At 50.7% G+C, this 26,571-nt stretch overlaps 5 protein-coding genes across 13 annotated transcripts in view; 1 reads left to right on the forward strand and 4 right to left on the reverse strand.

Annotated features, from left to right (window-relative positions):
• Positions 1-1,068: 1,068 nt before the first annotated feature.
• On the reverse strand, positions 1,069-5,463 carry RRP8 (ribosomal RNA processing 8). Its single transcript, XM_054242003.2, has 7 exons — positions 5,210-5,463; positions 3,677-4,040; positions 2,981-3,434; positions 2,758-2,887; positions 2,501-2,607; positions 2,314-2,410; positions 1,069-2,087 (listed from the first exon to the last, which is right to left on the reverse strand). The coding sequence occupies exons 1-7, from the start codon at positions 5,306-5,308 to the stop codon at positions 1,968-1,970; spliced, it is 1,371 nt and encodes a 456-aa protein (XP_054097978.1). The 5' UTR covers positions 5,309-5,463; the 3' UTR covers positions 1,069-1,967.
• Positions 5,464-5,556: 93 nt separating this feature from the next.
• Positions 5,557-12,615, forward strand: ILK (integrin linked kinase). 8 transcript variants are annotated; one of them, XM_078340401.1, is made up of 14 exons: positions 5,557-5,628; positions 6,006-6,184; positions 6,659-6,749; positions 9,806-9,971; positions 10,149-10,244; positions 10,453-10,549; positions 10,643-10,726; positions 10,816-10,901; positions 11,044-11,153; positions 11,254-11,381; positions 11,465-11,586; positions 11,682-11,781; positions 11,895-12,025; positions 12,207-12,615. In XM_078340401.1, the coding sequence occupies exons 4-14, from the start codon at positions 9,870-9,872 to the stop codon at positions 12,354-12,356; spliced, it is 1,206 nt and encodes a 401-aa protein (XP_078196527.1). In that variant the 5' UTR covers positions 5,557-5,628; positions 6,006-6,184; positions 6,659-6,749; positions 9,806-9,869; the 3' UTR covers positions 12,357-12,615. The 8 variants fall into 8 exon arrangements, with proteins under 8 accessions (XP_078196527.1, XP_078196526.1, XP_078196525.1 ...); XM_078340400.1 differs by lacking the exon at positions 6,659-6,749 and having other exon boundaries at positions 5,844-6,184; XM_078340399.1 differs by lacking the exon at positions 6,659-6,749.
• Positions 12,586-13,957, reverse strand: TAF10 (TATA-box binding protein associated factor 10). Its single transcript, XM_002754957.7, has 5 exons — positions 13,704-13,957; positions 13,410-13,564; positions 13,133-13,197; positions 12,934-13,048; positions 12,586-12,756 (listed from the first exon to the last, which is right to left on the reverse strand). The coding sequence occupies exons 1-5, from the start codon at positions 13,930-13,932 to the stop codon at positions 12,667-12,669; spliced, it is 654 nt and encodes a 217-aa protein (XP_002755003.1). The 5' UTR covers positions 13,933-13,957; the 3' UTR covers positions 12,586-12,666.
• A 549-nt stretch (positions 13,958-14,506) lies between these two features.
• Positions 14,507-21,183, reverse strand: TPP1 (tripeptidyl peptidase 1). Of its 2 annotated transcripts, none has more exons than XM_078340398.1 (13): positions 21,145-21,183; positions 20,957-21,028; positions 20,536-20,675; positions 19,370-19,520; positions 19,048-19,175; positions 18,723-18,901; positions 18,409-18,607; positions 18,071-18,259; positions 17,752-17,821; positions 17,190-17,310; positions 16,918-17,076; positions 16,615-16,740; positions 14,507-16,434 (listed from the first exon to the last, which is right to left on the reverse strand). In XM_078340398.1, exons 1-13 carry the CDS (start codon positions 21,159-21,161, stop codon positions 16,294-16,296), a joined length of 1,692 nt encoding a protein of 563 aa, XP_078196524.1. In that variant the 5' UTR covers positions 21,162-21,183; the 3' UTR covers positions 14,507-16,293. The 2 variants fall into 2 exon arrangements, with proteins under 2 accessions (XP_078196524.1, XP_054097977.2); XM_054242002.2 differs by having other exon boundaries at positions 17,752-17,816; positions 18,066-18,259.
• Positions 21,184-23,342: 2,159 nt separating this feature from the next.
• Positions 23,343-26,571, reverse strand: part of DCHS1 (dachsous cadherin-related 1) — a 33,945-nt gene continuing 30,716 nt past the window's right edge. Inside the window, exon 21 of the mRNA XM_035265669.3 lies at positions 23,343-26,398. Within this exon, the coding sequence (XP_035121560.2) occupies positions 23,787-26,398 (2,612 nt within the window). The 3' untranslated portion in view covers positions 23,343-23,786. The remainder of the gene's footprint in view (positions 26,399-26,571) is intronic.

Here is a 26,571-nt window from a genome sequence, read left to right on the forward strand (position 1 = left end):
GCCAGAAACCTGGGAATTACTTCAGATTCCTCTCTTACCCGCCCTCAGCATCACACAAGTTCTACCTAATTAAGTTCTCCTGTCTCCCTACTTCTTCCATCATGACTAGTCAACAGTGCCTTCATCTTATGCCCTAGAACCTGGGTTTCTTTAACACTGCTGTTCTCATCTATCCCACTCAACTGTACCCTGTCATTCCTTATCTCTCCCTAGGTGAATAGTACACTGGCTATATCTCAAATGACAAGCTCTTGGAATACAAAGATGAATATGGCTTCAGAAAACTGCAGCCAAATGCACAAAGCAATCACAATGCAATATTTAGAAGCTGACGTAGCATATTTCACATAGTACTTTGAGACTACAGACAAATAATTACTTTTGCTTTGGGAGTAGAATAGGAAACAACTAGGCTGTTTGGAAAGATGAGCAAACTTCCAGTCAGATGAGTATTCAGCAGAAAGAACAGTACATGTAGTGGCACTGTGTAGTGTCTGCCTAATGGTTCAAAGCCCAACCTCCAAACATGCCCTCTGGCCTAGAGCCTGCTTGAAAACCTCCATCCCCTTACTAGAGGCATCCAACTGGCTCAGGGCTATACAGCCTATGATCTCCCGATAGGTACTGTCAGGTATTCCTGGAAACAAGCACAAGAAGTTGTATCTTTACACCTGGGCATATGGCAGAAACCTTCTGGGGGAGGCCCAGAATCTATCATTCAAGCTCACCTTCCCTCAGCACCTTGTGTATAGCTTTCCCAGGACATGCTGATCTGAGTCCGCTGCAAGAAACAACAGACAGACTCTTCTGCTAATGAACAGCCCAATCCTGCCAAGCCCACATGGCATCAACAAGTTGTTTATGTATAAAGACCCAGCTCCCTCACTACCCCTCCAAGGACAGACAGCTCAGAATCTATTAAGAGTCATTAGCCTATGAAGTAAGCCTGCTCAAAGGCCTATCCTGAGCTCTCCCACAGGCTTCCTCAGTCAACAAATCCTTTCTTTACCTCTCAGCCTCCAACCAGCCTAGGGAAGATCTTCAAAAAACAAGAAGGCTTATAACAGGTAATAGTCATAGCTAGTTTATTGAACACCTCCTATGTTCCCAGTCCTGGCTATAGAGTTCCCCAGTTAACCCACACAACCACCTTGCAAGACAGAAATTCTACTATTTTCCAAATGAGGAACATGATATTCAGAGATTAAATGACTTTAAGTGGCTAGGTAGCAGGCCAGGAATTAAATCCAGGTCTACCTGATTCCAAAATCTGTGCTCTCAGCCATAAACATACCAAAGTCCCATTGGATAACAGGTGTTGGGATTGGCTTGATGCATATGCTTCCAGAGATGGAGATTAGGGGAGAGGGGAAAGATAAACCACTAGAAATGCTCAGTATAGGGACATCCAAACAGTCTCAACCTGGTGGCTCAGACTGATGTGTTGAGCCAGGATGTTGGTGGACTACCAGTTGCCTCAGAGTCAAGCAGCAACAGCTGCCTGTCTGCAACCTTGAAGGCCTAGGCAAACCAAAGCTGCAGGAACAGAAGCTATGGTTGAGAAGAGGAAGCTGATTTGTAAACAGATCAGACAAGAGCAGAGTGGAGATGGGCAGGACAAAAAAGCCATGTCGCTTCTCAGTTGGAAAGAGGAGCCAAACCTAAAGATGTCTTGAATTCCAAATCATCCAGTTTTCATGACTTCTAAAGTGGTCTGTGATGCCCAGATATTCCCATGTTCTCACAATAAACTCTTCATTGTTTAGCTAGCCCCAGTGACTTTTGCACCTTATAACCAAGAAACCTCTAGCACAGCAAGTCTGAGCCAGAGGTTTTATCACACTTCGTCCTTGGGGTTCCACCAGGAACCAAGTCTTGGCTCGGCTCACAGCCAGGCTGGATATAGTCTTCACAGTTCTGAACCTGAAGTTTGAGCTCTGCCTCCCCTTTCAAGGAAGATCCAGAGGTCACCTGCGCTTGTAGAGACATGGCTGAAGCTTCAGGCCTGAAAGTTGAGCCTTGGGCCCTACCTGAGGTGGCCCAGTCTTTTGGAAATCAAATAAGAAGAAATGGCTGTTGGTCAGGTCCTAGGGACAAAAAAAAAAACCCAGTAAGAACCAAATCCTCACCCCAACTCCTTAAAACACCTCCCTCTATGCACTTACTGCCTCTGCTCAGAAAGCTTCGTAGGGCTCCCCTTTCTATTGGGGAGCAAAATGTCTGTTCCTGTGCCTAAAGCCTCCTTCCCAAACACCAGTACCCTGAAAAGGCCACATGAGACAAAAACAGGTACAGACTTCTTGGGGCCCTCACCTTGGAGACAACCTTGAAGCCTAGCTTGGTCACAGCCCGCAGAAAGGTCCAAACATCCTCAAAGCGGCTGCTGACCTCAGCCACTTTCAGGAGACCCCTGAGAAGGACAGAAAGTTCTATGTAAATGCACAGACCCATGCAGGCATACATATATATACACATCTGTGTCCTAAGGAGCAGCTCTTACCCGGGCTTCAGTACTCGATTTGCCTCCTCTAGGAAGTCCCTGATGTTGGTTCCCATCAGTGAAAGGCAAAACACAGCCACATCCACAGACTCATCCTCCAGAGGCACCTGTGGAAAGAGAGTGTTGTGTAAAGCACACACAGTGCAGAAGGAGAAAGCCAACCCTGAAACACCAGGATGGAAAAGGGGAAGGAAAGGTTAGAGATTAGCATATGGAGGTTGGGCCTGAAGCACAAGCCGGATAACATAGGGGTTTACCTGGGCCATGTCACACACAGTGACCCTAGGGTCCAGAGAGGCCAAGTCAAAGCAATGCACAGGGTTCCGGATACTTGAAGCCAGGCGGCAATCCCCACAACCGAAGTCAGCCACCACTAGGGACGCAGGCCTGAGAGTGGAAGAGAAGGGTCACATATTGGTCTGATCTGAGCCTATGACTGACCCACCACATGGCTTCTCACAGTGCCTGACCCCAATTCACCGCTGGCGAAGATCCTTGGCGATGCGGTCCACTGGTTGCAGTGGCCACTTCTTCACTTGGCTCTGGAAGCCGCGGTGGTAGAGAATAAAGGCCTCAGGGTCTTCCTGGAAGAGACGCTGTGCAGCACTGCTGGGCCTGGAGTATAGTTGTTCATTGAGGTAGCGAAATCGGGCCCCATCCAGCCGCTGTGCCATGCGGGCTCGCAAAGCTCCTGCCCGAGCCTCATGGTTCTCTGTCCTGGGCACAGGAGGCACCTCTGTCTTCTCTGTGGGGGCCTCGGCTAGAGCCTGGTCTGGCACCTCAGGTGACCGAAACTTGTTCTTGTGTCTTCTCTTGTTCTTTTGCCGGTTCCGCCACTGCTTGCGACTCAATGTATGAGGGGGTTTAGGGGAAGTGGACTCAGGGCTTGGCTTTGGCAGGTCATTTGTAGCACTATTCTTCCAAGCTTTGGGACCTACAGGGAGGGAGATGGGACGGTGCACATGAGGCAAGATCTCTTAAATTCAGAGGCATGGCTAGTCATCCCAGTCATACCTCCATCTTTGAGACAGTGACTGTGGTCTGAATAAAAGTACTTCTTATTGCCTGAGTATACCACTGGCCCTAACCCTAATGGTAGTGGATAACCTCTGTTGTATGTAGAATTAGCTGATCCCCCCTCTCCACACACACACACAAATATACATCCAATGGTACCTGTTTGGTCAGCATCATCCAGGTGCTGGGCTGGATTTAAAGGGGCATGTTTCTGGCATTTCCTCTTTCTTTTCTCTTCTTCAGCAGAGTTACTGCCAAGAAGAGCCTGTTTGCGGCATGTCTTCTTCCTTTCCACTTCTTCCTCAGAGTCACTGCAAGGTGGGCCCTGTTTTTGACATTTCTTCTTCCTTTTCTTCCCTACTTCAGCAGAGGCACTGGCAAACGATGCCTTTTTGGGGCATTTCTTCTTCCTTTTCACCTCCTCCTCCTCAGAGTCACTGCTAGGTAGGCTGGGGGGATTCTGGGAAAGAGATGCTGCCTCTAGGGTCCGTAATGTGGCCAAGAGCTGGTGGCACTTCGAGCCCTGGAGGAAAACAAGGGATCACAGCGGGGCTGGAAAGAATGGATGAGGGCTGGAGAATAAGAAGGGAGAGATGTGGACCTGATTCAGACTAGCAGAAGCATCTGAATTCTTCCCAGTCAAGCCTGCCAGAACCCAGAGGAACTTTCACATCACTACCCCAACCTCTGGGAAGCTGGAAGGCAGAGAAACCACCTATCCCTCTTTCTTCAATGTGTAAATGAGCTAATGGAGGTTTTCCCAAAGGAACGCAGTAAGGCCACAAGCAACAAGACCAAGGCCAGAGACCAGGAGTTTCAACCCCTCACCTCAAGCTTTTGCCTCTAGCTGATACATTTCCACAAGAGGTAAGGAGGTTTCTGAACACAACAGCGATGTGATCACACATGTATATTAAATATTTAACATGTCTCTACCTGCAGTGTAGAGAAAAAACTGAAGGGGAGAAATGAAGACAGAGATACCACCGGCCTGCATTACGGTAATGGGGCTAGGGGATGAAAAAGGAGGAAACAAAGCAGGCTGATTCCATGATGGAAGCGGACTGAAGGGTAAGAAAAGCCTGAGGAAGCACAGCCCTTACATCTGCAGAGGCTCAAAGGAGAAGGTATGTGGTCGAGAAGGCTGATTCTGGGTTGCAGTCCTACTGGATAATCCTAGGCCAGGAACTTAGATTCTAAGTTTCCCACACCCTCCTTCGAACAATGATACTAACAACTCTTACTTTCTCTATTCCATTCTCCACACTGTAACCAATGACCCTTTCAAAATACAAATCTAAAAAAAAATCATTCCATTGCTTAAAACCTTTCATTGGCTTCTCTCTATTCTCAGTATATGCAAAACTTCTAATCTCCTGTCATTTACTCTGTATTCCATCCACAAGGATCACTTTTTTGTGTGTGACTCTAACAGAACATGCTCTCTTGTCCCAGGGCCCTTGTACGTACTTTTTCCTGTCTGCAGAACCCTCTTCACTTCACCAACTTCTATTCACCAGCTTTCTCTTTGACCCAACATCAGTTTCTTTTGGAAGTTCTTGGATGTTCCAAGCAGGGCTCGCCCCCAACGGTGCCACAGGTAACCCTCCCCGCAATACACACAATACCGGGATCCACCAGTGTCCGCTTCACGGCCTGAAACAGGTACCACTGCCCCTGAGGGTCACTCACCTTGTTTTGCGAGGCAGCCGCAGGCAGAGGCCGTGAGGTTACAGGCCCAAGGCCCGCGGCTACAGGGGCCGCCTCGGCCCACTCAGGCTCTTCGAACATCAGGGTCGGGAGAGCAGGGTCGCGGAGTCCCCGCTCTTCTCCACGTGCAGAGCGCCTCCCTAGGAATCCGAGGGCTCAGACTAGCCAGAACGGAGCCGGAAACCAAAGCATGACAGCCGAGGGCGGCTAGAGCTGCAGGCGCGGCGCAGCGAACCATCGAGTTTAGCCATTCGCGGCTAGAAGGGCAGGGAGGCGGCGGGAGGGGAGGGACGGAGGCCCTTGCAGCTCAAGAGCGCCAGGGGCTGGGCGGGGCTGGCTGCTGGCGGCGGGCGCGGCCGGACGGGAGTTCCCCGGAGAAGGAGCCTGCTGCCCGAGTCCCGGTAAGTGCGAGAAAGACCCGCGCCCCCTGCCTACGACTGGGGGCCCTGCCAACCTGTCACCCCTCACTTCGCCTGAGTTCCGATTAAGGAACCGAGCCAACCCTGGGGAGGACCCCCGGCCTCCTCCCCCAAAGTATACGGAGCCTGAACTTCCCCACTTCCCCCAACTCTGTTCGCGAGTAGGGTCTAGTTGCCTGCTCTCGACTTCCGTTCAGGAAACACTACTTCTTCATCACCCCCTGCCCCGCCCTTACCTCGCGCCTAGAGGACACAGTCAGGGATCATCCCGCAGACCCGAACTCCTTCACAGACCACCAGTAGCCGGGAACGCAGCTGAGGCTCCCAACCCCCAATACAAACACTTCTCTCCTGTAAAGGACAAAGCTTGGGGTTCATCCTCCTTCCCTGGATCACCCCAGAGTCCCCAGGCTTCCCCAATCCAGGGGACTTGGCGCCGGGACGCTGCTATGGACGACATTTTCACTCAGTGCCGGGAGGGCAACGCAGTCGCCGTTCGCCTGTGGCTGGACAACACGGAGAACGACCTCAACCAGGGGTGAGCTGAAGCGGTTGGTGGATGAGAGACCTCCTCTTGGCTGTGTGGAGTGGAGTGCTCCTGTCTGGTGGGGGCGGCTGACTTTGCCATTCGTGTTAATGAGTGCTAAGCACAGCCTGTAGGGCACAGAGGATCTTCACAGAGGACGCAGTGTTTGAGCTGAATCTTGACTGCTGAATAAGAGTTTCACAGGCAGAGGCTGCAGAGAGCTTTCCAGACTCAGTAAACTGCATGGGCAAAGGCTAGGAGGCAACGCACAGAGCAAACAGGAAATTGGAGTTCCATATGGCTGGAAGGTAGATGATCTCTGTGGGTTTGAGCATTGGGCACAAGAGAAGAACAGGGCATAAGGCTGTAGAGGACTGCAAGGATCAGGCAGATCATGCAAGCATATTTAGGCTCTAAGAAGGTCTTTGCTTTAAAAGCAAGTTTTCAAAGCTGTATAGTGACATAATGAGATTGTCTATTTTTCAGTATCATCTTGGATGCTTTGTGAAGAGCAGGTGGAAAGGAGGCACTTGCCTAGTTCATCGTAGAAGTAATGCTATCTTCGACTAGAATTAGGGTGAGTGAAAAAGAGAGGTTATCACATTCCAGAAGTCTTTAGGATGAAGAATTGTGGAACTTGGTGTGGGGAGTGAGGAAGGGTAAAGATGAGGACCAGGGTTCTGGCTTGGGCACTTGGATAAGATGGTGGTTGTTTTTACTGAGATGGAGAAAACTGGAGGATGAGGCGTTCTATTTTGGACATGTTAAAGTTAAGGTGACAAGGCAACAAGGTGGAAATGTTGAGTGTGTTGTTGGTTATGCAGATTTGTAATTCAGGAGAGGAATCTGACTTGGAGACAGAGAATCAGCATATAGATGATACTTGAAGACATGGGTGTGAGGGAGAATGTCTCAGGAGAGTGGAAGGCAAGAGGTCAGGGGACAAGAAACCTACAAGACTGAAAAAGAGCAACTGGAAGTTGAAAAAGAAGTAGGAAAATGTGTGAGTAAAGCTTAGAGAAGAGAATGTTTTAATGAAGGGGGAGATGGTCAACAGCAGTACAGGCTACTGAGAGATCAAAGAACATTAATACTTCAAAGTAGCTATTGAATTTACAATTGGGATTTTTTTTAATTCCAGGGGTACATGTGCAGGTTTGATATAGATGTAAACTTGTGTCATGGAGGATTGTTGTACAGATCATTTCATCACCTAGGTATTAAGCCTCGTACCCATTTATTTTTCCTGATCCTCTCCCTCTTCCTATCTTCTCCGCTCTGGTAGGCCCCAGTGTCTGTTGTCCCCTTCAGTGTGCGGTTAGGATATATTTGATGATTTATGAGTATTGTTTCAGAATAATGGGTGAAGAAATCACAGTACATTGGGTTCCTTCATTTAAGGGACTATGATGAACACCTTCTGTGCTGGGTGCTAGAGTCCCAGAATCACATTATCCCTGCCCTCCAGACAGCAGATTTGTGGCAGGTTGAAAAGTAGGCTGGGCACAGTGGCTCACGCCTGTAATCCCAGCACTTTGAGAGGCTGAGGTGGGTGGATCATGAGGTCAGGAGTTTGAGACCAGCCTGAGCAACATGGTGAAACCCGTCTCTACTCAAAATACAAAAATTAGTTGGGCATGGTGGTGCACACCTGTAATCCCAGCTACTCGGAGGCTGAGGCCAGGAGAATCGCTTGAACCTGGGAGGTGGAGGTTACAGTGAGTCAAGATTGAGCCACTGCACTCCAGCCTGGGCCACAGAGTGAGACTCCGTCTCAAAAAAAAAAAAAAAGGGGGGGGGAGAAAAAGAAAAGTGAATGGGAGGTGAGCAAATAGAGAAAGTGAATGTAGACTAGTTCTGTAAGGTTGGCTGAGATAGGAATGCAAGAAGAGTAATGTTGTGATGGTGACTCAAAGTGGCAGATTCTAATTATTTTTTAAGATTGGTAGACTTTAGTTTTTAGGTTTGACGGGTCAGGATGACCTGTCCTCTGAGTCTAGACTTCACTGGTTCCCATTATGTTCTACATTATTTCTCTTTAATACTTCGCAAAGTCATTTGTTACATTTTTCATATAGTTCTCAAAGGGTACTCATAAAGACAATTAAGCACTGTTACGATTTTGTTGGTGAGGAAATATAGGCTTAGGCAGTTGCCCAGTGGGCCTAGCATCTAGGAAGACTCTAAGAAGATGCTAACAAAAGGAAAAAGGGTGACATTCATGAAACTGGAAGGTTTTGGTGCTGGTTTGAGAGGATAAGGTATGGGGGCCTAAGCTGGCTATATGCTAGATATGAAGAGGGGGTTAATTTCCTGCAGATCTCCTTGAGATAAAAGTCTAGGCCCTGGGGTGACAGGCAGCCGCAGCCTGAGAGTGAACAGAACCCTTGTGCCCATACTTTTGCCCCCAGAGTTTGGCCTGCCCTAGGGCCACAGGCAGTACTGGAGGCTGATAAGTTAGGGCACAAATTAAAAGTCTAGGAGGCAAGACTGACTGATAAACGGGGGTGTCATTGCTTCCTGGGGATATCCCCATCCAGGAAAAGCTTTTGGCTATTTCTGTGTTAGCAGATGCGAGCAAGTTTTGGAGGGAAATGATTAAGTTAAAGGCCACAACCCCAATCTCTTCAGCTGTAGGGGCATCTGGATGGCCAGACCCCTGATCAGCTCCAGGCCTTGCCTACAGTCCCAACACAGGAAGTGACCACAGCACTAAGGCATCTGGAGGCTGCTGGCCCAGACCAGGGACCGCCCCCTGTTCCGCCCCTTGAATCTGCAGCCCCGAACTAGAGGAAATTTCCTTTTATGGCCCCATGCTGTCAGGCAGGCACAGCTCCAAACCAATTGTTTTGTTTTCTTTGTATACGTATTTTACTTTATAAAATACATATCTCTGAGAAGAGAAAAAAAATCGGATATAGTTTTCCTTCCAAAACAGCCGTTCTCATTTTCTTGTTTTCTGTGCATAGGATTGCTAAGTAGGGGAATCCTGCTTTGCATGGTGGTTTGTTGTCTGCCTCATCAGTAGTCAAAAGCATTTCTCCTTTTCAATATAAACCCTTCCAAAACATCATTTAAATTCCATCCCATTTTTAGATGTTAGTTTCAGTACCAGAGCCAAATAGTAGCTTGTTTTCTCTCCTGTAAGTTGTGGCCTGCCTTCTCCCCAACTAATGTGCACTGAACAGCTGCTGTCAATCCATCCCCTCAAGAAACTTAAAGTCTAACAGACAAGACAGTATATTAACAGATTTTTACAATCCAGTGTGACAAGTGCTGAAGTAGGAGGATATATAAGACGCAGTAGAAAACAGAAAGGACCAACAGATGTTGTGGAAAGGGTGCAGGAGAAACAAGGGGAAGAGTGCTACCACTTCATGAAATGAGATGTGGGATATAGTGAAGATAACAAAATTTTTTATAGAGGTTGTTGAGGTATCTAGCTAGTTGGTTTGGTTTGAAGCTCAGGGGAAGGTCTGAAATGGACAGCTTTGGGAGTTGCTGGCATGAATGAGAATCAAAGTCCTAGAAAGGTAAGCCTTCCCAGAGAGTATGTAATTATCAGTTTTTCAGGAATCAAAACCTTTGCCCCATCCCACCTCCAGCTCAATGACCATTGCCCCTTCCTCAAAGGGACGATCATGGCTTCTCCCCCTTGCACTGGGCCTGCCGAGAGGGCCGCTCTGCTGTGGTTGAGATGCTGATCATGCGGGGGGCACGGATCAATGTAATGAACCGTGGGGATGACACCCCCCTGCATCTGGCAGCCAGTCATGGACACCGTGATATTGTACAGAAGGTATGTACAAACCCCTTCGTTACCCACATCACATACATGCCATGAGGGTTAGTCACAGGCACTGTTAATACAGTAGAAAGTACGTGTACTCTTCCCCTTTTTCCTATGCCCTGACCCAGTATCTCATTTGGGACTGACTGCACCTTCTGCCTCTTTTTGTCTGGCCATGGGGTTCAGCTATTGCAGTACAAGGCAGACATCAATGCAGTGAACGAACATGGGAACGTGCCCCTGCACTATGCCTGTTTTTGGGGCCAAGACCAAGTGGCAGAGGTGAGTACTCAGGCCTGAAGTCCTGAGATGGGTTGGAAGTAAAATCTGGGCCTGGATGGGAGATTTTGGAACCCTCAACCCTTTCTGTCAGTACTACTGTGTGACACCCACAGGATTAAGTACTACATGTGTGTGTGTGTTCATGGTTGGTTCAGTGACTGCCAGAGAGGTAGCAATGGCCCTCATTATAATGGCTTTTTCATTCCAGGACCTGGTGGCAAATGGGGCCCTTGTCAGCATCTGTAATAAGTATGGAGAAATGCCTGTGGACAAAGCCAAGGCACCCCTGAGAGAGCTTCTCCGAGGTCCATCTCCCCACCCGCTAGCTTGTGTCCTCTTGTCCCTTCCCACCTGTCTTCTTCCTCTGTACCACAGCTCAGGTTGTTTTTCTTCCCTAGAGCGGGCAGAGAAGATGGGCCAGAATCTCAACCGTATTCCATACAAGGATACATTCTGGAAGGGGACCACCCGCACTCGGCCCCGTGAGTCATCACTGTCGGAAGAAGGGTTGTACAAGTAAATAATACTGGGTTAGGGTGAAGCTGGGAACCTGACCTGCCCACTCTCTTAGGAAATGGAACCCTGAACAAACACTCTGGCATTGACTTCAAACAGCTGAACTTCCTGACGAAGCTCAATGAGAATCACTCTGGAGAGGTGACCCCTGCCCTTCTTGTCCTTCCCTCACTAAACCCCCATAAATTACCTGCTTCGTACCTGTTTTAAGTTTTTCCTCCAGTTAGTGGGCAAGGAAGTGGTAGCCACGGTTCAAGCCTCCTAACCTCTACCTGTTCTTCAGCTATGGAAGGGCCGCTGGCAGGGCAATGACATTGTCGTGAAGGTGCTGAAGGTTCGAGACTGGAGTACAAGGAAGAGCAGGGACTTCAATGAAGAGTGTCCCAGGCTCAGGTAGTACAAGGCATAACCTAGAAGCTGCTAGTTCCAAGGAACCCTGAATAGCACTGAGAGATCTTTTATACTGGGTCTCAACCACTCCCCCCAATTCCAGGATTTTCTCGCATCCAAATGTGCTCCCAGTGCTAGGTGCCTGCCAGTCTCCACCTGCTCCTCATCCTACCCTCATCACACACTGGATGCCATATGGATCCCTCTACAATGTACTACATGAAGGCACCAGTGAGTAGGGATGCTGAATCTCCTTGGGGAGGAAATGGGAGAGGGTGAGTGAGCCTCTTGAACTGACTCTTGCCTCCTCTCAGATTTTGTTGTGGACCAGAGCCAGGCTGTGAAGTTTGCTTTGGACATGGCAAGGGGCATGGCCTTCCTACACACACTAGAACCCCTCATCCCACGACATGCACTGAATAGCCGTAGTGTAATGGTGAGGCCATAAGCTCAGTCCTGCCCCAGGCCCCAAAGCCCTTTACCCTGTATAGGACTTACCTCCTTCTACATTATCCATTTTCTCTTCCTCAGATTGATGAGGACATGACTGCCCGAATTAGTATGGCTGATGTCAAGTTCTCTTTCCAATGTCCTGGGCGCATGTATGCACCTGCCTGGGTAGCCCCTGAAGGTGGGTGAGGGTATCACGTTGGGAGATAAAAAAAGGACCACCTCAGCAGTAGTGGAAGGGGACAGAGACAGGACAGGCCAGGGGGCTGGAACAGACAAGCTCTATCCTTCCAGCTCTGCAGAAGAAGCCTGAAGACACAAACAGACGCTCAGCAGACATGTGGAGTTTTGCAGTGCTTCTGTGGGAACTGGTGACACGGGAGGTACCCTTTGCTGATCTCTCCAATATGGAGATTGGAATGAAGGTGAGCAGAATAGCATACATTTGTGTTGGGGGAGTGATTGGTGATGGTGGAAATAACTGTAGTGGGCCTGGGCTCCTTCTGTATTTGTTCGGATATACAGTAATCCTGTCCCAAGAGCCAGTTGCTTCTTTCTACATGATAGACTCAAATTCTAAGGCTCAGTTTTTTCTTGTATTCACAGGTGGCATTGGAAGGCCTTCGGCCTACCATCCCACCAGGTATTTCCCCTCATGTGTGTAAGCTCATGAAGATCTGCATGAATGAAGACCCTGCAAAGCGACCCAAATTTGATATGATTGTGCCTATCCTGGAGAAGATGCAGGACAAGTAGGACTGGAAAGTCCTTGCCTAAACTCCAAAGGTGTCAGGACATGGTTGGGGGAGTGCACCACCCCAAAGCAGCAGGCCTCTGGTTGCCTCCCCTGCCTCTAGTCATGGTACTACCCCAGCCATGGGGTCCATCCCCTTCCCGAATCCCTACCACTGTGGCCCCAAAAGGGGTGGGCTCAGAGCTTTGTCACTTGCCACATGGTGTCTCCCAACATGGGAGGGATCAGCCCTGCCTGTCACAATAAAGTTTATTATGAAAACAGGCTGGTGTGGGGACATGGGGACAGACAAGCACATTTAGGTTGGGTGGCTCAGGTGAAGTAGTGCGGCTTCTTCACATTGATGCCATACTCGCTGAGGGCAGGGGTCAAGTCCTCCATGGTTAGAGTGTACTTGCGGTCCTGAGGAAAGAGTGAAGAGTACCAACTGAACACAGGACTCCTAGACTTCAATCCCAGATAGGTGACCCTGAGTAAGTCATATACCTCCCCTAGGATTCAGTTTCCCCAAGGGGGTGGCAGGATAAGCCTCCACTGTTGTGGAAGGTAATTACTGATTCATTGAGCCTCCCCTCACACCTTGCTTTTGCTCCGGGAGCTGCCGGAGGCTGTGCCCTTCATTTTGCAGTGCTGTAGGGCATCATTGGCAATATCTGAGATGAATTTCTGGGCAGCTAGGGAGATGAGCCGAATTCTAGAGAGAAAAAACTGAGATGAGAAGGAGATGAAAAACAAACTGCACAAGTACCCAAAACTAACCTGCCCTGGGTTTACTCACATGCGTGGGTCTGAAGCCTCAAAACCGGCACGGTTCAGGTAGTAACCAGTCACTGCATCTGGGATCTGAGAAATCAATTAAGAGAACTGTCAGCAGAGCGGGAGGAGGATGAGGGAAATGGATAGGCCTGGTAATCAGGAAGCTCAGTTTGTGGGGCAGAGGGCAAAAAAATCAGAAGAGCGACTAGGGAAGCAAACAGAAGACGCTGGAAAGCACGGAGATGTAGCTGAAAGTTGTGACGGCAGGCTAGTTAGCCTTGTTCGGGCGGGAAGCCCACCGTAGGCGTGTAATCCTCCAGCTGCATCAGGAAGTCCACCAGAGGCGTGCTGGATACCACGGGCTTCACGTCTCCGTTGGCCGCGCTGGGCAGTACGTAAACCCCGTTAGACATGGCCCCCTCCGGGGGCGCCGCGCCACCCGCCGACACCGGAGCTGGAGGAGAACCAGCAAAATGAGACACAGAGGTGGGAGGCGCAGGGCCCCAGCGAGGTCTGCCTATACCTTCTGCCCCCAACCGCCGCTGGGCCCAGTCCAAAGCGCTGCCCTCGCCCTCACCCGTCCTGGTCCTCACCTGCCCCGCGCCGCTCAGCTGGTTCCCCGGCCCGCGCCAAGGGTCCCGTGCTCCCAGCAGCTGCTCCAGCCCCAGGCCCCCCTGCTGTCCCCGCGGGGCTGGCCTTGTTCTCCGCGGCGGTGCTAGCTGGCAGCGCGGCGGGAGCCGACACCGGGGGCGCCGGGCCCGGGGCCGAGGCGGCAGAGGGTGGCGCCGCCTCGGGGTCCGCGCCAGAGCCGCTGCAGCTCATCGGGCCGGTGGGAGAGGCGGCGAACAGAGCCGCTTCCGCTTCCGCTCGCGCTGCGCACACCCTGGGGTGACGTCACGCGCCCACGACTCGCCCCGCCTGTCACTGTTAGCACTCTCCGGCCCGCTCCCCGCCTCCTCCGGTAGCGGGTCTGCGGGTTAGAGAAAATAGGCTGAAGGGAGGAGACCAAGCCTTGGCCAACTGCGCTTGCCGTCGCCATTCCGCCCTAGCCTGTGCCGTGCTCCGCGGCGATTCAGTCGAGACCGGAACCAGCGTTCATCTGGGACTCCTCTGACTCCTCTTTCAGCTCGTTCTGCCTGACGTTCAAGACCTTGCTTCGAGGTTTATGGCCCTACATCCCTCGACTACGGATTGCCTGCCTGTCTGCATCCTTTCAAGTTCCCTTATTCAGCCTTTTAAGGGTTCGTAGTGGATTTGGAAAGCCCCCTTCTCCACCAACTGCCCCGAGAGGTGGGGGCAGCAGTGGGCCGGCACACAGTGCTGCTGTAGGAGGAGGAGGGGTTTCAGCCTGAGTCAACAGCATACGCAAAAATCACAGCGAGTGAAAGACGTGGGGTTTTCAATGTAGCAGACATTTAATTCTTATTTGCCAACTCCTGAGCTAGGGTCTGGGGATTACAGTTAAATAGGACGTGATTCTAGTCCTCTAGGCACCAGCGGTCTTGGAAAGGAAGCCAAACAAGTAAACTGGCCATTTCAATACTATGTGGATGTTACAATGCTAGAGGTAGGCACAGGGGGTGCAGTGCAAGGGAGGAAGGGCGTTAACATCTGCTACCTACTCCCAGGTCCCAAGCATTCGTATCAACGTTATTTCACTTTATTTCCTCGTTATTATGAAAGGCAGGTATTGATATTCCCACTTAACAGACGAGGAAACAGCTTCAGGGTGTTAAACTTACTTGACCCAGTCGGTCTCCTAGTCCATTTCAGAACCAAGATTCAAAGAGGTTTTGTTTAGAAAATCTAGGGGTTTTTTTACGCATACCAAAATAAAGTAGCCTCAGGGAATCAAAGCATTCATGACAGAAGGTGACTTCTGAGCTGAGTCTTGCAAGAATTCTGGAAATTAACGAGGCAATTTTATCAAGGGTGGTGGTGTTAAGGGGACGGAGCAGCTTGAGCAAGAGTGAGAGTTCTAGGAGTTTGGGGAGGGAGGAGGAAAAATGATTTGTTACTTAGGAACAAATAGCAAGGAAGGTTTGTGAACTATGATTGGAAAAATAAAAAAGCCTGAACTCTATCCAGTAATCCTTGAAGGGTTTTCATCAAGTGGCCTGATGGGATTTGCATTTTACTCTGGAAGATGGTTTGGGGTTGGCAGGAAGAACACTTTTTTGTTGTTGTTTTTTGTTTGTTTGTTTTTCCAGGAGAACATGGCCCTAAAAAATGTAGTAGTAGTGGGGATAGAAGTGGATAAGTTCTAGATATATTTGGGAAATATAATTGGAAGGACTTGTGGACTGATGAAGATATATTTAAGAGGTACAGTCAGTAGGACTTGTTGATTGAAGGTGGAGTAGAAAGATGACATGGGTTTCTGGCTTGGTTGGAAAAAGCATAGCATCATTTGCCAAGAAGAAACAAGAGATGGAATTGTTTGGGGTTGGGAAGGTGGAAGATGAAATGTTGAGTATCACACGTCTTAAATTTGGGGTGTCAATCACTTTTGGATAGAAAGTCTTATTTAGTGAGATGATAGTGGTTGTAGATGTCAGTGATTTGTTCCAGGGGACAATGAGTAAACTGAGAAAAGCAAAACCCTACGAATGGAGCAATGCAGATCAGCATTCCATGAAGAAGCAGAAGCTGATGAAGGAGAAAGATAACAGTGGTCAGAGAAGTTAAGCCCTGAAAGCTAAGTAAGGAGAGGGAGTGGGCAACTATGATGGAAAGGCCATAAAGCAAAGATTGAGAAGTATGCACTGCAGGCCATTGTTTCTGGATGTCAGGATAGGAAAGAGTAAAAGGTGAGAGTAGAGCTCTCCTTGCAATGAATTGAGGAGTGATTATGAAGTGAACTAGTGCACAGAGTCTGTATACAACTCTTTGGAAAAGCCTGATTGAAAGAGGAAGATGAGCTGTGGGGGAAGAGGCATTCAAAAAATGGTAGTTATAGTATCTTATTGAGGATTCTAAGGCAGGAGTAGGGAGACCTGAGTATGATGGAGCATGGTAGGGTTGAGAGTCAAGTCAAGCACACAGCATTTCAGGGTTAGGGAGATAAGTTGTCTGCATCAGTGTGCAGCTGAGGGTTCAGCAGGGCTTCCAACAGGGCAAAATACGGTACTGAACTGCCAGCTTCAGGGCAGGGGACAAGTCACCTCTCCTGATAGGAAAGGGTCAGGGGTTGAGTAGAGACTTCAGCAAAGCTGGGAAGTTGGGTGTTCCCCAGCCTGTCACAGGATCCCAGCCAGGGCCAGAGCAGAAACCCTGGCCCTCCACCTCTTCATTCAGACAGGACTCATGGCAGCCATGGGTTACCTAGGGAGGAGGGTGGCATCAGATCTGGGCCTGCTCGTACCAGTACTTAAAGAGTATACCTCCCTACCCTATATTCACATTTCAGAGGCCAATCAACAGCATCCCAACTGCCCCCCAAGTACCCCTTATCACTCCCCATAGTTGCATGAAAATGTTCACACCCTTCCCTTCCATACTCACATCGAAGAGTCCTGCCCCATGCTGCTGGTAGAGCCTTGGATTGAGAAAGCCAAGAGGGGGGCGGCCACTGAGGATTCTGTGCTCATTGATCAAGGATAGGAGCCCCCCAAACACTGGAGTAGAGGCCTGCAAGAGTGAAGGTGCAAGTAGAAGTCAGGGGTTCTGAGTGACTGGACTTTTTTGGAGTAAAGCTTTAGAGTATGAGACATCTCTAAGTAGTTGGGTTCTGGATACAAGGTGCTCAAGGTGTTAGTGGGTAAGAGTAATTCCTGAGTGAGAGTTTGGAGATGGGTTGATTCTCACCGAGGTTCCAGACACCCATGGTATGGGCACACTGTTGCTGACCACCCAGTAGCCATCGGAAAGTGCAGCCACATCTGGGTAGGCACGGCCACTGGCATTGAAGTAACTGGATGGTGGCAGGTGGGGGCTAGAGTTCAGGAACTTGGCTACAGCTTCCTCCTGAAAGGCATTTTTGAATGAGAAATTGGCCTGTGGCCTGCCCAGCAGTCAGCTGAACTGAGGATCCCCCATCCCCACTCTCACCCTGCATCCATCCACATAAACACATGTACCTGGTATGAAGGTCGTGGGAACACATTGCTGAAGCCACCACCACTGATATAGTCAACAATCTCATTTGTGATGCGGAAAGGATTCTGGAAGCTTGTGCCTCCCACTGTGGTGACATAGGGGCTGAGGGCAGAAGACAGCATTCAGATAGTAGGGGATGCAAGCAGACCTCCAAGATGTGTGGGGAGGGGTGAGTATGGCCCAGGTCTTGCTGGAGAAATTAGACTTTGTGGGGAAGCATGTATATGGGATTGACTAAGACTTTTGAGCCTTCAAGGCATGGCCTGAGGTGACTGTGCACACTTTTCTCTGTAGAACATCCACCAAATCTTCCACTAAAATGCCTGGGGACTGAGGAAAAGAAACAGTGGGAGCTGTATCCCACATAAGAGATTTGGGGACTGGGACCTACAGGAAGAAGAGACAGGAGTGCAGCAGCCAGGACAGGCAAAGCTTAAAGCTGAACCACAGGAGCACATGGTGGAGTCAAGACAAAGGTTCTACATCATGAGTTCACAAGTGAAAGGTGGTGGTTATACCTGAGTGGTAGGCTAGAGTTCTTACCTGGAGGCAGGGAAGGAAGGACGGAACTGGTGTCTTCCAGAGACAGACCAACACCCAGCCCCACTGTCACCTGAGAGAGACCAAATGTAGCACTCATTAATTTGTTAGGGCTTAGTATGTGGGTTCAGATGTCAGAGAGGAAATTTAGGTGTCAGCTATTACTGCAGGAGGTCAGAGTTTAGAGGTCAGGTCAGTGGTCCCAGTTGGAAGGTCTCAGTTTAGATTGTGAGTTAGAGACCAGGCTCAGGGGTCACTGTGGGGCCAAAGTTTCCAGGTTGCAAGGGTGGAGGGGGTGTCTAAGTTTAGGGCAGGAGGTCACCTGAGGCGAAGAGCAGGGTGAGACCCCGAGTGGCGGCCTTCATGAGCTCAGTGTTGACCCGCTGGATGTAGGCGCTACTGAGGGAGTCCTCATCATCTCCATAACTCACAGTATGCACATGTGGCAGGGTTGACTCATTACTGAGCAGCATGAGCCACTGCAGGAAGGGTTCCTGTCCCTCATGCCGGCCTGGATTTTTTTTTTTTGAGGGGTGGGCACAAGGATAGTCATTGGGAATTGTCAGGATCTCTCTCCAGTTTATAGCATTCCCTTGAGGTAGCAGGGACCAACACCCACCTCCCACCCCCTTCCCCACTGTCCAGTCCTCTTGGCAGTACCAGGGCTACTGTAGACCCAGGTGGAGATGTTGGCACCGGCACTCATCAGGTACTGCACATCTAGACTGGCCTCAATCCCAGCCCGGCCCCGGCCCTGTTGTCCAACCACGCGGGCTACTGATGCCTGATGAGCAAAGTTGCCACCGAAGAGGCGCATGAACTCAGCCAGGTCTGAGTCACGGAAATACTGCTCCAGGAACTATGGAGGGAGTCAGAACAGGGATCATGGGTCTGAGGGTGAGTCCCAGGGTGGTAAGGCACCGAGGACACTGAGCAGAGGCTATGAGGACCCTGGGGCTCTTTGCTTGGCTCACCTGGGCACAGGCTTGGCTGTTATTGCTGGTGCCAGAGCCCACGTCTTGTGCGGTCAAGTTATATCGCTTACGGATCACATTTGGGGTCACCCCCAGATGTATACCTATAGTCCCTGCCACTTGTGGCTCAGGACGTTGCCTCAGGGATGATGTCGGGGGGAAACGGTGCAGTCCCCCCACTGTAGGGAGAAGTCAGGTTTGAGGAGATCTTACAGACTGTAATGCCCACTCTACTATACCCCATCCCCAGTCCCCAATGGCATCTAAACTTCCCCAGCCCCTGGGTCTGTCTGCCTCAACCCCCATTCACCCCACTGGGTATTACCAAAGTCCACATGGGGGGCCAAGGCCTGTGGAAGCTGATAGGGATGTGGGGACCTTACAACATGGGTCTCTGCAGGTCCTCCCATATAGTGATGAAACTCAGCCCCAGGGAGCAGCAGCTCTGCTTGTCTGGAGGTCAGAGAACAGAGGTCAGAAAGCTCAAAACAGAACAGAAGCTGCCTCTGAGCATCCCTGGGCAGTCAGTCACTGTCTCCCCATGCATTAGCTCCCACCCACAAGCCCCAGCAAGGCCTCAGCTCCCTCCCGTCCATCTCACTGATGGGATGACTGGTTCCCTCCATGGAGCAATCATTCTCTCTCACCGGATGCTCAGCCAACAAGTCAGAAAGTCCTGTGTGATCACAGAACGGCAGTTCCGGACTCCAGCTGCCAAGAGCCATTTTTGCACTGTGTGGAGGGTCAGTGGGGATGGCCTCACCAGATCAGCCACATGGTCTAGAGTCAGGTATTTTCCTGCAGGGATTCAGAATAGGCACTCGCCCTCATTCACTTCCCAAAGTCCTCTCTTTGGACCTCAACTATGAGGAATCAGGACTTCCCAAAGCCTGGAACAGGGTAAAGGAGGGCTGTGCAGGTGTAGGGTGTATTTAGGGAGCAGAGGAAGAAAAGGCTGGAGAGACTTGAAATGCCATGGCCAAGAATATATATTTACCCTAAAGGCTAGTAAGTTGCAAATCCCATACCACAGCATATATTGCCATGATCATGAAAAATGATTGAGGTTAATACATAATAAATTTTCCATTTTAAGCTTATCTCCAGTAAATGTTTTCAAAACTTTTGGCACCAGTTATCCAGTTTAGCTCAGATTTACATACTTACTGATTTTAAACTTAACACGATGGTGAGTCACTGTTTCCCGCCATGCACACTAGTGCTCACCTTGGGTGAATCACACTGCCCCCTCCCCAGCCTCTGCTGTCACATGTGCACACTCTCCCCTGCTGTGAAGAGCTTTAACTAGGAGAAGGATCCAATCCATTTTGACTGTTGGAGAGACTTTTGAAGCAAAGTAGGGGAGTACAGTGAGGAGGGGTGTGGAAGGAGAAGACTGCAGATTGGTAGGGGAGCTGGGCAGTAGTCCAGGAGAGGGAATAAACAACTGAGTTGGTGGTAACAAAGGACAGCAAGAAGTAGACTAATACAAAGGCTCTCTGGGAGTTAGAACTGGCAGCCTTAGTATATGAATAGAAGAGGAAATTAGAATGGATTCGAGAGTAGGGGGAGGAACTTAAGCTGTACCAGATGCTATTTCCCCATTTGCCTGGTAGCTAGTAAGTAGCAGAGTCAGAATTTGAGTCCATATTTGACCATAAAGCCTGCATGCTGAACCATATCCCCTTCTAGATTTCTAGCATGAGGAATACAAGTGTCTTGGCAGGCCCTGACATCATCACTATTCCATGCCCAACCTAGCCCTATGTCCCTCCACTGCATCCCACATCCTGTCCCCAGTCCCAACAGGCACCGTATTGAGGAGAGCTGGGATCCGACACAACCTGCACCAGCTCCGAGAGTCTTTCCAGGTTCTGCTGTCTCAGGGCAAAGGTGAGACTCAGCTCTTCCTCAGGGTCCGCACGGCCCAGGGACACCCAGCCTGAGGGCAGCCTGTAAGGTTAGGGGTCAGGGACATGGCTTTGGTTGGGGAGGAGATGGAAAATATTGGTTATGGAAGGTTCCACATTAGGAGCTGAGACCTTGGGTAGGATCCCTAGGAGCAGATACAGATCTCATGAGGTAAATGATAGGGGACTGAGCCTGGGAACCTGGAGATGAAGCTATGGAGTGTGTACTACGAGCTGGCACAGGGGTGAGGGAAGCTAGGACCAGGACAGTGGGAGACAGAACAGGGCATGGGGAAGGGGGCGGTCTTTGCTAAGTCAACTCACGTCCTTTGCTGGTCAGGCTCCGGGCTGTAACTGCATTTGCCAGAGAGGATGAGGGCAAAGAGCCCTAGGAGGCTGTAGGAGCAGCAGGTGGTTTTCAGTGGGAGCTAGATTGTCTTTGTATTCCCACCTTCCCAACATGTACTCCCTCCAACGTTATCCCTTTCTCCCAAGCCCTCTCAGTTTCTCACCAGGCTTGGAGTCCCATTCTGCCCTTCCGCAGGTCTACTGTCATGTGACAGATCACATGAGCCTTATATTCCACCACCGCCACCACTTTCCGCCTAGCAACTAGTGACGGTGCTGGCTCCTCCCTTGCATGGGTGGTCCTGAATGCTAGGCAAGGGTAGGGCTGCCACTCGGATTCTCCCCTCTGGCCAGCCAAGCACTAAGCCCAGGGCTCCCCACCTGCGTCCTGAGCCTGGTCCCCTGGGAATCACTATAAGTGAGTAGGCTCTGGAGACCCACAGACTGGGGTTCTTCCTAGGTGTGTATCAGCAAAATAACCTCTCAGAGCCTGGTTTCTGCATTTACAATATGGAGACTTATATAAGTGATCTGCCTTGAAAGATTGCAGTGAAAAAAATTTTTTTCCTCCCTTACCCTCTATGTCCCCGTGTTATCAATTTTGTGTTCATTCTAGGACTACATTTATGAACAGAGTAGAGCTTTTGAAAGATCAGGATCCTTTTATTCAAATCAGTTTCCAGTTTTAAGTAGCTTCCCGGGAGATCTACAATCAGCTGGGTTCCTGTTTGTTATGGGTTCCTAAAGTTTTCAAGGAAATCAGCTTTGTTCCAAGAGCCATGGAGGAATCTTGCATCTTGTTTAGTGGGCTCAGGTGGATAAGATGGAAATAGATCTTTGCTTCTTCCTAATGGTAACTCAAAGCCTACAAGGAGGTCTGAGTTGACTACTTCTAATTGGGGTCATTACAAGAGAATTTTCATTGACAGTACCCTGAGGATTCAATTCCCTTGCAGTCTTCTATTTTTTTTTTCCAAATCCATATGGAAGTTGATGTCAGCAGTGTCATTTTAACTTCCAAAACCGTTAATCCAATACTCATGTGAAATCCCTTGTTCTGACCTCAATACTCTTTTCTTTTGTCCTACAGGCCACTGATATCCATAGACCTACAGATTATATCCCCACACTAAAGATTATGGCACTTCACCTTTCTGTCCACCCCAACTCCTGTGATCATTTGATCTAGATGATCAAAATATCTAGATAAAAGATAATTCAACACCCTAACCTTCCATTTCTTTCATCTCATTAAACCCATTCACTTCACTTGAGCAGACCAGTCCCATGACTACACTTGGACTTGCTGTTTCTCAAAACTGCTCTACCTTTGAAATTCTAATTATAGAATCCTCTCATAGACTATAACCTTCTGGTTTTTCAAGCTATTGTTTTTCCTCACTATTAATCTGACTTCTTCCTGTCCATTGATCTCTCTACTTTTTCACTGAGCTTGGATCCTAGAGCTGTATTTACTAGCACCATGCTCAGAAACATTTATCTTTGACCACAACCTTTTTTTTTTTTTTTTTTTTGAGACAGAGTTTCACTCTTGTTGCCCAGGCTGCAGTGTAATGGCACGATCTCGGCTCACTGCAAGCTCTGCCTCCCATGTTCAAGTGATTCTCCTGCCTCAGCTTCCCGAATAGCTTGGATTAGAGGCATGCACCACAATGCCTGGCTGATTTTGTATTTTTAGTAAAGATGGGGTTTCTCCATGTTGGTCAGGCTGGTCTCAAACTCCCCCGACTGCAGGTGGTCTGCCTGCCTCAGCTTCCTAAGTGCTGGGATTACAGGCGTGAGCCACCATGCACAGCCTTTTTTTTTTTTTTTTTCAATTTCCTCAATCCTATGAACTTCTCAAACATTGGCCAGTTGCTTTTTTCTCACAGTCTGGCTCTCCCACAGAACAGTCTACACCAGTGGTTCTCAAATCCCTTTGTACGACTGAAAATTTACACTGAGTTGCAGCAAGACAGCCTGCTGCAGAGAGCCTGACATGACAAAGTTTCAACAGATTGACCTATTATTACAATATGGATTTTTAGTGGCCCCAACAAAAACAAACCACTTGACTGCTCTTGTATCCACCTGAATCTATTTTAAGAACCTCAGGCCCAGAGCTGGTCATCCCCCAATCCCCTCTCCCACCGAACCGATCCCTCTCAAGGCCCTGCTGGCCTCTTGCTCATAGTAGAAGGAAAACATTAGCTGCAGAGAGATGTGATCATCAGCCTCAGGCTAGGCTCCTGAGCTCCCAGTGCCATCCCTACCCCACCACCGCTCTGTGCCTCCCAAGGTGTCCACAGTACTCTGCCAGGTGTCTTCCAGTCATCCCTATCTGACAAAGCCGGAGACCGGATACAAATTGCAGTTTATTAAGGCTCCAGAGTGAGAATTGGCACTTGGTTCTGGGCAGGGGCAGGGGGGTCAGTGGAACCCAAAGGAGCTGGGTCCAAATATGTTGGAGGGACCTCCTCCATCCCCCTACCCCCTAATAAATAAAGTCTCAGCTCCATCTCAGGGTGCTGGTGCAGAGCAGGGAGCCCTCACTGAGGAGAACCCAGGGCTGCTACCTCCTTCATATTTCTCCCCACATTGGACCTGGCCACAGGTCAGTGACCAACAGGGCTTCTGTGGTCCTAGTGCTCTGAGGGGGCTGGGGAGTTGACGGTGGAGAGCTGGGGCCTGGTAGTGGCCTCCCCGTAGCCAGTCATGGTCTGAGGCTGCCCAGGGCAGGCTCAGAGTAGGACCTGCATTGGGGACACTGTACGCATCCCAGGTCGGGGCCCAGCCTGGGCCACAGCTAGATGTGCAGCTCCGTGTCATCAGGTGGCTCCAGGCCAGACTCTGCGCTGAGTGCCGAGGCTGAGGGACCCTGGGCCACCCCAAATGGTGAGACAACAGGTGAGCGAGCAGCCAAAGGAGACAGAGAGGGTGAGAAGCTGGGGGACATGGCAGCTGAGGACAGGGAGCCTTCATGGCTGATGGGGGAGCGGTGAGAAGCTGGTGGGAAGATGGCCCGGGCTACAGCTGTGTTTGCTGGCTTGGGGGGCACAGACTTGGCTCCTGGGTGAGCCACAGCAGTGATGAGGGGTGGTGGGTCGATACGGGGAGCTGGGGGACATGGCCGAGCTTCATCCTTGAGCCGAGCAATCTCTGTGAAGACACTGGCCAGTGGTTGGAACTGAGGGCACCAACTCAGCAGGTAGTCCCAGTTATAGCTGCCACGGAGCTCCTCCTCGCCGGCCACAATGGCTGTCAGTGCACCTGCTACACATGGCTTGCCATCTGCTGGGAAGCCATAGTCCCCAGTGGGTGCCGGGCTCAGGCCACAGCCCCCCAGGAAGGCTGTGGCAGTGGCCGGGGGCCCCTCCTCTCGGTAGAGAGTGGTTCCTGCACCTGGAAGCAGTAGCCCTGCCTTTCGGCCCTTATACCAGGTTTCAGGGGCAGGTGGCTCACAGGATGTGTCACTCAGTCCATCTGCGTCTTGCTGGATGCCTGAGTCAGGGCCACGGGCAGCCAGAGAGGAGGCCACACTGGCCACACGGGGGAACTCATTGATCATGCGTATCTCATCATCCTCTGCAGCTTCTGCTGAGCCTCGGCCACTTGAATGTGAAGGATCCAAGGAGCCACCACGGGGGTAGGGTCCTCCAGCTCCTGGCCCACCATAGCTTGGAAGAGTCTGGTGATAGAGGTGCTCAGAGGGTGGTGGACTGGGTGGCTTCCGGCCCAGCTTCTGCAGTGAGCCACTGGCTAAGGGTGCTGCTTGTGACATTGGGCCAGGGGCTGCCTCAGCCTTGCGGCTACGGGCCCGAACAAGTCCTAGGACCAGGGCTGCCAGTGCAAGCACCACCACAACTCCCAAGGAGGCTGCCACGGCCCCTACTAATAGCAGGTTAAGGTCAGGTGCCAGGCCCAGTGCAGTGTGGGTGATATCCACGGTCACAGGCACTGTGGCACTCCGGGAACCAGGCAGAGGCCCTCGTGCTACCACCTCCAGCCTCAGCTCCCGCGGTGCTTCCCGCCGGGTCCGGCCTCCACCCTCAGAAGTGGCTGTTCCACTGCCTGGTGCCCGACTGTCCACCCGCAGGTACAGGGCACCTGTAGTCTGGTTAATACCAAAATAGGGGGAAGAGGTGGCAAGGGAATAGAGAACCAGGCCATCAGCACCCCCATCCTCATCTGTGGCCTGCACATGACCCAAGCTATGGCCACGCCGGGCACCTTCTGGCACCTGGAAGTGGAAAGCTGGTGCCAGAAATACGGGGTCATATTCATCCTCTCCAGTCACCAGCACTGATACAGTGACAGAGGCTGAGAGATTCCCAGCATCAGCAGCACCCACCAGCAGCCGGAAGCTTTCTGTGTGCTCATAGTCAAAGGGCATTCGTGCACGCAATTCCCCTGTTGAGCTGTTCAGTGCAAATGCCTCACGGCCCTCAGGCCCCGGCCCAGCCTCCAACAGGCTATAGCGGAGTCTCCCAAAAGCCCCAGCATCCCCATCGATTGCATGCAGAGTGGTCACGAGAGTGCCTGGAGGCTGATTCTCGGCCAGGCTGGTGCTGAGTAAGTTCAGTGGGAAGGCTGGGCCGTGATCATTCACATCCTGGACCTCAATTGTCACCGGTGCCAAAGCAAAGTGTGCACCAGCAGGGTCAGCAGCCTGCACTACAAGCTGATGTCGAGCCTGGGTCTCACAGTCCAGGGCATGGGCCAGTCGCAAGGTGCCCGAACTCTCATCCAGCTCAAAGAGCCCTGATGGGTCCCCCGAGCTAACAGTGAAATGCAAGAGGCCATGAGGGCCAGGGTCAGCGTCAGAGGCCTCTACATGTAGCAGCTCAGCTCCAACAGGTGTGTCCTCAGGTACAGCCACACGGTAGGATGCTCGGGTAAAGACAGGTGGGTTGTCATTGACATCTAGTACAGTGACAGTGACTGGCACAACTGAGCTTCGGGGTGGCTGCCCACGGTCAGCTGCAGCCACCGTTAGATTGTACTGTGTCAGGCTTTCAAAGTCTAGAGATTCAAGCAACACCAGGCAGCCCAGTGCCCGGGGGCCTGGTCCAGCACCCTCACCAGCCTCAGCCAGCCTGGGTTCTAGCTGGAAGACTTGGCCCCGGTTGCCACTGATGATGCTGTAGTCCACAGCGGCATGGGTACGGCTTCCATCAGCATCGGTAGCTTCCAGGGTGAGCAGAGTGGAGCCAGGGGGCAGGTCCTCAGTCACAGCTACACGGTAGTGTGGCAATGTGAAGCTCGGGGCGTGGTCATTCTGGTCCTGAAGCTGCACATGCACTGTGGCTCGTGCTGCCCGGCCTGGAGCCCCGTGGTCTCGTGCTTCCAGAACCACATCCACTGCTCCTGACCCCTCATGGCCCAAGGCCACTGTTTCCACTATTGTGAACAAGGTCCCTGAGAAGAGAAAGGAAGGGAAAGAAATATAGTCAGCAAAGGCTGTGAGTGAGCAGAAGAGTGACCCTTCAGAATCTAGGAAATTGTTTTAGAAGTCAAGACTCAGGGAATGGCCTATGTGCTGGGAGACAATGGGATAACCTCAAGGATTCACAACTTAGGGAACAGCTTCT

Source organism: Callithrix jacchus, chromosome 10 (genome assembly GCF_049354715.1).
Source record: "Callithrix jacchus isolate 240 chromosome 10, calJac240_pri, whole genome shotgun sequence".
Taxonomy (NCBI): Eukaryota; Metazoa; Chordata; class Mammalia; order Primates; family Cebidae; genus Callithrix; species Callithrix jacchus.

Bases quoted from the DNA above. Each gene is read 5' to 3' on its own strand.
- RRP8 (XM_054242003.2), bottom strand. From the start codon at position 5,308: ATGTTCGAAGAGCCTGAGTGGGCCGAGGCGGCCCCTGTAGCCGCGGGC. The intron at 2,608-2,757 runs GTAAACCCCTAT...CTCTTTCCACAG, and splicing joins CTGTGTGTGACATGGCCCAG to GTGCCTCTGGAGGATGAGTC. The intron at 2,411-2,500 runs GTAAGAGCTGCT...TGTCCTTCTCAG, and splicing joins AATCGAGTACTGAAGCCCGG to GGGTCTCCTGAAAGTGGCTG.
- ILK (XM_078340400.1), top strand. From the start codon at position 6,096: ATGGACGACATTTTCACTCAGTGCCGGGAGGGCAACGCAGTCGCCGTT. The intron at 10,245-10,452 runs GTGAGTACTCAG...TTTTCATTCCAG, and splicing joins GCCAAGACCAAGTGGCAGAG to GACCTGGTGGCAAATGGGGC. The intron at 10,727-10,815 runs GTGAGTCATCAC...CCACTCTCTTAG, and splicing joins GACCACCCGCACTCGGCCCC to GAAATGGAACCCTGAACAAA.
- TAF10 (XM_002754957.7), bottom strand. From the start codon at position 13,932: ATGAGCTGCAGCGGCTCTGGCGCGGACCCCGAGGCGGCGCCACCCTCT. The intron at 13,198-13,409 runs GTGGGCTTCCCG...TTGATTTCTCAG, and splicing joins TGGAGGATTACACGCCTACG to ATCCCAGATGCAGTGACTGG. The intron at 13,049-13,132 runs GTGAGTAAACCC...TTTTCTCTCTAG, and splicing joins GAGGCTTCAGACCCACGCAT to AATTCGGCTCATCTCCCTAG.
- TPP1 (XM_078340398.1), bottom strand. The intron at 17,822-18,070 runs GTGACCTCCTGC...GGTCTCTCTCAG, and splicing joins CACCCTGCTCTTCGCCTCAG to GTGACAGTGGGGCTGGGTGT. The intron at 17,077-17,189 runs GTACATGTGTTT...AATGCCTTTCAG, and splicing joins TCCCACGACCTTCATACCAG to GAGGAAGCTGTAGCCAAGTT.